The sequence below is a fragment of the Pteropus vampyrus genome, unplaced genomic scaffold (genome assembly GCF_000151845.1).
Source record: "Pteropus vampyrus isolate Shadow unplaced genomic scaffold, Pvam_2.0 Scaffold283, whole genome shotgun sequence".
Taxonomy (NCBI): Eukaryota; Metazoa; Chordata; class Mammalia; order Chiroptera; family Pteropodidae; genus Pteropus; species Pteropus vampyrus.
In genome coordinates this window covers 131,501-141,034 of record NW_011889064.1, presented here as the reverse complement: position 1 = coordinate 141,034, position 9,534 = coordinate 131,501, and the positions used below count along the sequence as shown (strand labels likewise).

Here is a 9,534-nt window from a genome sequence, read left to right as displayed (position 1 = left end):
TAGGTGTATTAAACATATTTTCAACTTAATGTGTTTTCAGCTTACAATGGGATTTTTGGAACTTAACGCCATCGTAAGTCAAGAAGCATCTATATGGTATTCTGGTTTAGTAAATTTCATGGTTTGGCAAATAACTGGAAATATTATTTTGAAATCCACCAATTCCAAATGTTAAGATGTGCCAAACAAGACTATAGCTAATTTGATGCATCTGAAATCATACCTTCTTTAGTTCTCTCTTCCGGGCTTCTTTTCCTAGAGAGAGAAAATAAAACTTTCAAATCTTGAACATTATTCTAGTAGTTTCTCAACAGAGATAATTCTTATTGTGAGAGGCTGTCCTTTACACTGTAGGACATTTAGCAACATTCTTGGCCTCCACCTACTAGATGCCAGTAACATTCTTCTAATTTTGTCAACCAAAAATGTCATGAGAAATTTTTGTTTTAAGTTTCTTAAGAAATAACTAGGAACTGGAAGAAAAAAAATGCTTATCAAAAGAAGCTTTAAGACAATTCTACTTTGCAAGTCAAACAAATTAGTAATATGGGCACAAATTTTTTTTGCAGGTTTAAAGTTTTAATAACATGCCCACAAGAACACTGGATAACTTTATACAAGTGACTCTGAGCACTGATGATCTTGTAATTAGGACATCATGAAATAGATTTCCAATTACTTGTAATTTTTACCAGTCTTCTTTACTCTTCCACGTTAATGGAAACTTACGGGCTTGGTCTGTGGGGTTCATAAATTTCCCACTCTTGGTGGATGATGTAGATCTTCGTCCCATGTTGACAATCTGTATGATTCACTTGCTCATTAAAAAAAAAAATTCTGCGTCAACATAATAATGTCCAAACCTGTAGAAAATTTGTATGAATTTATTATAGATTATTGAGCCAAACTGTGAACTTGCAAAATCTCAAAAGTGTTCCGGAGAATGAGTTTTGTAGTTCTTTTTAAAGCTTTAGAAATAAGGATGGACTCTAAGGAAGATTACATTAAGGTGGGAAAAAGCAAGGCAGGGAAATCTCTCTGACTGGGCTAGCAGACAGTTAACAAGATTATGTGCTCCCCCGAGGATCATTAACCTGAGGGGTGTGAAAAAGAGCCATTTTAAAAGTGTGTTAACCAAGTTCTCGTTCTCTCTCGTTCTCTCTCTCTCTCTCTCTCTCTCTCACACACACACACACACACACACACACACACACGGGGGAGGGACAGGGCTTGATCAACGCAAAGATAAATCTTTTACTAGGGAAGTTATAGGCCTGAGGTAAAATTTTGACCATATAATTATACTTTTCCTTCTTTATGAAGATTTTTATCAGACAAGTTTATTAGCTAATTCACCTCTTCCAGCAAGTGTTCAACAGCCCTGACTTCTGCTAAATGTTTCAAAGCCGTTCCAAGGGCAACTAATTGACCCTGTCAAAGATTTCCTTCTTAGAAAAACTGGGAGTGGGGGAGAAGGCGGAAGCAAGCAAAATTAGTATAAATACAAGCTCTCATATCTTTGACTGCCCGCATCTTTTTGGCTTTCCTCTCTGAATTACTCTCAGGTTCTTATTTTGACTCACTTTCCCCAAACTGAAACAGAATATTTTTACAGAATGAAAGAGCCTCAGTCTGCGCAAACTACTATCTTGTCTTGGAGCGGAGGCAAGAGAGAAATCGAGCCACAAAACCGTGGCGGGGAAACTCTAAACAGCCAAAGCTCCAATGGGACGGAACCCAGAGCCACCAAAGGCAACAGCAGCAGCAACCGCTGAAACCATAGCGACGGTTGACCCTGACTCGAGGTACCAACATCAGACCTAAGGCTATCTACAAGTCAACGTGCACAAACAGGAGGCGGCGCTAACCGACCCGGAACCGCTGATCGCCGCTCCGCCCCCACCTCGGGGATCCCCTAGCCTGCTAGCCGGGAGACCCCAACCGCGGAAAGGAAGAGCAGGGCAGAGGGGCCTGATGTCTCCGAGGCAACAGCGCGGGCCTCAGCAAGGGAGGGAAAAGATTAAGAATCCAATTGGAAGAATTCCGCACACTTACACTTCTGCTGGGCTCTGGGACTACGAAAAGCAACGAGGGGACGACTTTAGGCCTCCTTTACTTAGTAGGGGCCTTCACCTCTGCCTCCCGGTCAGCTACCCAGCAACCGCCATCTTGAAACCTCGCGCCCCTCCGCCATTCCTACGTCACTTCCTATCCCTGGGGGGCCGACAACCTCAGCGTTTCTCCGCCCTGGAACCATAGAGATTAACTACGAACTCCAGGACCAGAGTGTTTTCCGCTCCAATACAGTACCGGATTGGTTTGTTATCGACTAAGCCCGCCCTCATTACCCAGGAAATTGATTGACATTTGTGTAGACCAATAGAAATAAGAAAACATCAGATATTTGATTGGCTGATGAAAAGACGGACTGCCTCTTGGGCGGGAGGTATTCTAACTTAATATCCGGGAGCTTCATTTATTTTGCCGCGCAACGCCGGTGCTTTCGATGTAGCGTGGTGTGTTTCTCGATTTGGGGCTGCCGGAATTGTGTTAATTTTCTGAAATTTTTTTTTTCATGACTTAAACTGGTGCGATCTTTTGGGAGCGTGTGTTTGAAACCTAATCCCCGAATGATACTTGCTACTGTGTTTGATGCGCTTTGCTAGCGTCATGTCCGTCCGGAAGTTCATTACTTTATAGACAACGTTTGTGGAGCGAGTCAGTGCCCGTACTAGAATCCCAGATTGCTAAACTACGGGATTAGATTTTTAAATATGAGGTGGGGGGATTGACGTCTTGTCAGTTTTAAAATTGCGACTGGCTAGTTTATATTGGCTTCTCTTTTCTCCAGCCCAAAATCCTGTATAATGTTACTATGGATAGGGGATTATTCCCTTAGCTCTAGTTTTCGTCGTTCCTCTCTCCTATCCGCCATTTCTCTAAGACTTCTTTCTTCTCCTTGAAGGTAATGTTAAATAAAGTTCTGCTCTTGACACGCTTGTCCCGTCCTCCCCTCATCTTAATCTGAATATCCTTTATAGGAAAATATGTTAGATATAGGCCAATTCTTACTATCGATTATCAATATTTCAAAATACAATGGAAATGCGTATTTTTAGCAGAATTGTTAAATGTGCACTTAACTGTTTAAGACTGATCCCTTACCTAAACTAAACTTTGTCTTAGGAAATTCTTAATTTGGTTTTAGACTGTATTTTGAGTCCCAGAAAGCAATAAAAAGATCTTGTTTAAAGCTTATAAATCAGGTAATAAAAATATTTCATTTTGAAGGTGAACTAAATTGTGATCTTTTGCAACGAATTTTATAAAGCAATGACAGAAAAAGAAAATGATTACAATTGAAAAGTTAAAATATCTAGCTTTTAATTGTTGAGATATGCTCAGCTTTTTAAGTTTCAAGAATTAACTATAACATTCTTGCATCAACAGTTTTAATAATTTTATAAATGGAATCTAAGAGTCTCAATGTGGAGTTATTAGTTGGTGCAAGATTTAGGAAACAAAACACTTGCATCTGCAGAATTTCAACTGAACCATTAGGCTTCTATAGCCTCTGAATTTTCCTGAAATTAGGTAATTAATGAAATGGGCCACCTAAAGCTTTGTATACAATACAACAGCCTCCTGTCTGCTAGTATTGAAAATGAAATTTCTTTTTTTCTGAAAAGAAATATTATTTCTAATAAATTTTGACTTTCCTCTAAGTGACAAATACTTAAAAGAGTAGCCACTTCCTCTCCTGTATCCTAGATACATTTTATGCATGTAAAGCTGAGATTTGCTTGTTTGTTTTTTGAATTTTCCAGAGTGTTCAAACATTCACTTGAGAGAGATTTAATCATTGCACCACAGCTGGTTAGGGTTAATCGCAATTTTAGAAACAAACCTTTATTTTTTTAGTTTTAACTTTTATCTTTTATAAATCCATCCATATTATTGTGTGTAATTCGTAGAAGTTGACAGAACCACTGCCTCCTTTCATCGTTGAAGTAAATTGTTAAAAACCGTATTTCAATCTCTTCCAGTTTACGAAAAATTGGATTTATACTGATGGTCAAAACTATGGTAGTTTTTCTATTCAATTCGAAGGCCTAGGGTTTGTTCGCAGGTGGAAGTTACTAAGTATGTCCCCTTAGAACTAAATGATGTCTGAAGTAGAAATGAAAGTCTCTGCATTTTTAAGAATTGCAACTGGGAATTAGAAAAGGAAAAGGTAACCCCAATATATGCTTCCCTCCCATAGCATTTACTCTAATGTCCTGGTAGAGCAGAGTGAGAAGACATCCTGGGATATAATCTTTCATCTCACAGAATCTAGCACCAACTTATCTAGGCATTCATTGTTGATGCAAAACTCTAGAGTCGTCTTAGTTTTAGCATATCTAATTCCTTTTTCCAATTTGTTTACAATATTTATGTTTACCTTGGAAGTTTATGGGAAATGAACCTAATCAAAGAAACAAAACACTTATTGAGAGAAGCGGAAAATATTCCAGTGGCAAATAAAGTGGCTGTTTATTTCATTTGGTGTTTCACTGTGTTGGTGACTTCGGTAATGGCATGGTGATATTTTTCTGAGGCTGACTTGAATTCCACCAGATGCTTTTCATAACTTTTGATGGCTGCTTGAAGCTGCGTTTTCTCCACTGCTCCCAGGATGGCACGGAAGATCATATCTATGCCAAGGCCAAGAACAGCAACTCCTATACTACCAAGGAGAGAAGCACCAATTTGAGCTAACACAGTGACCAACTTGTTAATTATGCCAGTTGTGATATTTGAGCCCACGAGTTTAACAGCCACTGCACTGGCTGCAGAAGTAGCTTCTCCTAGGATGACTGAAATAACCTTTTGTACTATTGCAATTTTCTCTGTTTCCCTTTCCTGAATATCTTGAAGTTTTCTATAAAGGGTTGGCTCTAGTTTATCTTTTAGTGCTTCATCAACCTTTTGCAATTCCTTTTGGATTTGCATCACAGCTTGGATGATGATATCACAGTTTTCTTTGATGGTCCCATCTCTTTTCATTTCAATAGAGGCCAGCTTGCACCCCAAATGCATATTTAAAACCCCAATCAGCTTATTGGTGGCATTGAAGCTGTCAGATAAGCAATCAAGGAGCTGATGGTGAAGACGGTTTACTTCTTCCCGTCTCCTTGGGTTATCTGGGTAGAGGAAGTCACTATGAGCCATATTTCGAATATGATATCTGAAAAATAAAATGGTAAATTTTCACTAAAAATTTTGAAAAGTATCTGCTGTCTGCATAGATTTGATCAGGAAATCTTTTACTTTATGAACAGAAAAGTTGCAATATGCTATGTAAGTAATTCCTCAGAAAACTCAACAGGTTCTTCAAAACAATTATTTTTATGAAACTTTGAGTCAGTGTGTGGAAGTGTGGGTAACAGAATACAACCTATTGACATGTTAATTAAGGCATTACATTTTGTGATGGGGAGGTCCTAAATAAGAAATTATTTGTGTTTCTCAAGCATCTCATTATTAATAAATAAACATGATTATTTCCAAGTAATGTTTAATAACATTTGAAATAGACTGGAGTTTGGAATGCTTAGCTCTTGATAACCAATGTTCTTTTATTTCTCTAACCTCTAGTCATCACACTGAATAGATCTACCAGATTGATTTCTCTGATATTTGGAGTTAAATTGGTAGGGCCAGAAGAATATTAAGATCTCTGAGTTTACAGAGCTATTAATATATAATTTTGTTTGAATATTCTGTTATTTTAATTTACAATATTCAAATCAGTTTATATATCTTTACAGGTAAATTATTTCTACTCTAAACCAGGGGTCCCCAATTCCTGAGCTGCGGACCAGTACCGGTCCGTGGTCTGTTAGGAACTGGGCCGCACAGCAGGAAGTCAGCGGTGGGCTAGCAAGCGAAGCTTCATCTGTATTTGTAGCCGCCCTCCAGTGCTAGCTAGCATCACTGCCTCAGCTCCATCTCAGATCATCGGACATTAGATTCTCATAGGAGTATTGGTCCCTGGTGCCAAAAAGTTTGGGGACCGCTGCTCTAAAACTAAGGGACATTTAAAGGTGAATATAACATTAGAATCTTAACAAAAAAATCCTTGTGATAAGAATATATAGTCAAAGTTCCTTGGATTAAAATCTCGCTTGAGGAGAAAGTGGGCATGGTGCAGGGCAAAGTGTAATTATGACTCTGATTCTCCATTTGTAAAGCTTATAAATTGAATCATTTAGAATGGTCTGTATTGCACTTGGCTATTATTAAGATACGTTAGAGTTAGCATCGGAAAGAAGAAAATGCCATTCCACAGAAGTAGTAGCAGGAATACACTAAAGAATGAATAAAATAAGCCTGGTAGGAGCCTTCTTATGTTTGCATTTCTGGCTCAAAGTACCACGCAGAGAAGAAAAAATAAGCATGTTCTGAGTTTATTTGAGTGAAAGCTTGAGCACAGTAAGGATAATGTTACTCAATGTGCTCCATAGTTAGAATCAAGCACATTGAGTAACATTATCCTTACTGTGCTCACCCTGAGTAGGCTTACTATTTACCTGGCTCTTTTATTTTTTGTTTAAACTCTTAAGAGAAAAGGAAGAAAAAACAAAGTTCTCTATATCTGTGTGGGATCTGGCACATTCTCTGAGTAAACAGTATCGTGATTAATTGGGGCTCTATCTATTTTAGAACCATGGTTCTTAGCCTAGATCTAGGGAAACTGAGAAGCATAAGATAAAGGAGTGAAGGTATTTTTCTCTCAAGAAAGTAAACATGAAAATAGCCTATCCTCCAAATCATAAAGATATAATTTGGAAATGGAGAGGGGAACATTTTAAAAAATGGATTAGGAACAATCATTTATGCTGTTACATTTAGAAAAATTCATGGTACCTCTGGTGGAATAAACTTTATTATGGTCAGAAATTCATTTTTATCTTTGATTCAGATCCACTACACACACACACACACACACACACACACACACACACACCACACACACACACACACAAACCCCACAAATTTCCCCAAGACTACTTAGAAAATATCTTAATTCCATTTAAAGAAATTGTTGAGTATTTGTTAGATATTCCCCAAACAATATTGGGTTGCAAACTGCAATTTGATAACCACAAATTGGACTTTGATTTCTCTTTTTTCTTTTAGGAATTTTCCATTAAACTTTTTTCTTTTTTTGGATTCTAGTTTTCAGATCTTACCATGAAACGAACACTCCAGTTTCTGACTTTGAATTCAGATCACCAACTAGATCCTTATTCAGATATTTGGGTGAGAGGAGTCTTACTTTGAAAAAGTGGAAAATATCTCTGGCAGCTATCATATGCCATTATAAGAAGGCATAACTTCCAGAAAAAGTATATGGTTCTATTTACTTCAAGATAAACAAGTGGAGAATTGAAACTTCTTCCTGGATAGGAGGTTCAGTACTTCCAAGTGATCAGTTCTTTCTCAACTAATTCACTGTTTTAACATGATTTGACAAATTAATCATAAAATATATCTGAAACACCAAATAGGTGAAACTACTTATTTCTTCAGGAAAAGTAATGATGGAACTTTTTCCTCCTCAAATATTGAAACACTATAAAAACACAATTTTCACCACTATTGTACAGGTGAAAATAGAATCATGCAACAAAATAGTCTTCCAAGCAGATCCTTCTATACATTCGATTTAATATATAAACATATGTAGCCATATATAAAAACATGTGGATGTATATCTATCTGTCTATTCATCTATCTATCTATCTATCTATCTATCTATCTATCTATCTATCTATCTATCAAGTGATCCTGGAATAATGGGCTAGTTTGAGGAGTTAAAAGTTAATGCTCTCAGCATGACATGTAAAAAAATCTAATAAAATAGCTAGAAGAAAATGGATAATTTCAAATAAATATCTATATGGAAACCCATGGAAAAAAGTCATATAAAATGTTGACTAATAAAGATTACCATATTAAAAGAAAGCAAGTTGAGAGAAATTCAAGAAAAACAAAGTATGAATTTCTAAAGACTCATTATTAATAAAGAAAATGGTAATAATCTAATAGCTAACTGAGCAAACAACAGACAGTAAAAGAAGATAGTAGCTAATTCATGAAAACAAAAAATCTTACCAGAAATCAGACATATTACTTTTTCAACTATAAAAATAACATTTTCTTTACATATTCAAGCCCTTTTATACCCAGATGATTCAGACATCAATCTATAATTTTGTGCCAATAACAAGTTTGCATAAAAGATGTCATGATGTGCTCAGAATTAGTTTTCACATCTAATGAAAAAAGACTTTTATTTTTCTGAGTCAGCTTACCTTCCTAGCTTTCTTCCTTAGGAAAGGGCTTTGGGAGGGTTCCTTGTGCAAATATCGTCAGCAGCCCTGCTACTATACCTGCTCCAGTACTGAATAGAGTTCAAGGTTACTTCTATCCCAACAGTGAGATAAACGCTAGAGAATTAGGTAGAGGAGAGGTGGGGCTTTAAGGTGAAACTAATGAATAATTTCTTGGACAGATGAAATTTGAAGAGCCTGGCGAAAGAAGCAATTTAATAATTTAGTAACAATTTATCTAATGGAATGGTGAGTGCCTTTCTAGTATAAGTATGCTAGGCTTTGTAGAGCACACAGAAATGAAAAGTCATGGCCCTTGCTTACATGGAATTTCTAATCTAGTTAAGAAGTTAAGACATTTAAAATTACATGTCAAGTTGAAAGTAATATGTCATTCAAAATTATCGAGAGAGGCGGTGTTTGATTTGTGCAAATTCAAGTTTTAAACAACCTACACTTTAATATCTATTGACACTGGGTCCTTATGGAGACATTCAGTTACCTAGGGAGGGTTAATAATTTGCACTCTTTTAGTTTATTACTCTTAAATATGTGCTTGACATTTATACAAGTTATCAGCCACACGGAAAATCACAGTTGGTAATGTGCAGCGTTTCTTCTGTTGCCTAGGACAATTTAATTCTGATTCTCGAATTGCTTACTTCACTCAGCAAAACAAAAGCCTTTCAATTAATGGGAGTCACCCTTCCTAAGGAGCCTACTCATTACGTAGGCATGCCAAAGCGATGTCTGATTAACAGTATATAGTACTGCTCTTAAAAGTTGTTCTGGACCATATTCTTTCCTCTATCTTATTAACTTTTCAGGGATGACCTTTTAAATATTGACTTTAAAGTTTAATCTTTAAAAAATCATTTTAAAGGCATTTTAAAAATGACTTTTAAAGATTGGCACCAGCACATAACTAAGTGATCTGATTACCTGCACATTATGTATGGTAAATGTGAACTTTTACACGATTCGTTTTCACATAATGGTGCTCCCTATCAGTGTAAAATTCACTCTGGTCCGTTACCATCCACTTCTGTACTGCGGAGTTTGTGCTGTTATTTGCGTATTTTATTGTAGTGGCTCATGAAATAGATTCTAAAGAACCCTGGGACAGCCTGATGGAGAATTTCTAGCCAGCAGG

General features: G+C 36.8%; 2 protein-coding genes across 4 annotated transcripts in view; both read right to left on the bottom strand.

The window, feature by feature from the left end:
* Positions 1-2,214, bottom strand: part of WBP11 (WW domain binding protein 11) — a 14,324-nt gene extending 12,110 nt beyond the window's left edge. The window contains exons 1-3 of one of the 3 annotated variants that reach the window (XM_011375976.2): positions 2,056-2,214; positions 730-863; positions 224-255 (exon numbers count right to left, since the gene is read on the bottom strand). In XM_011375976.2, coding sequence (XP_011374278.1) covers positions 224-255; positions 730-793 — 96 coding nt within the window. In that variant the 5' untranslated portion in view covers positions 794-863; positions 2,056-2,214. The remainder of the gene's footprint in view (positions 1-223; positions 256-729; positions 864-2,055) is intronic. The other 2 variants (XM_011375978.2, XM_011375977.2) reach the window with 2 other exon arrangements.
* A 1,675-nt stretch (positions 2,215-3,889) lies between these two features.
* The window catches only part of SMCO3 (single-pass membrane protein with coiled-coil domains 3), a 7,920-nt gene continuing 2,275 nt past the window's right edge, over positions 3,890-9,534 (bottom strand). Inside the window, exon 2 of the mRNA XM_011375975.2 lies at positions 3,890-5,230. Coding sequence (XP_011374277.1) covers positions 4,537-5,214 — 678 coding nt within the window. The 5' untranslated portion in view covers positions 5,215-5,230 and the 3' untranslated portion in view covers positions 3,890-4,536. The remainder of the gene's footprint in view (positions 5,231-9,534) is intronic.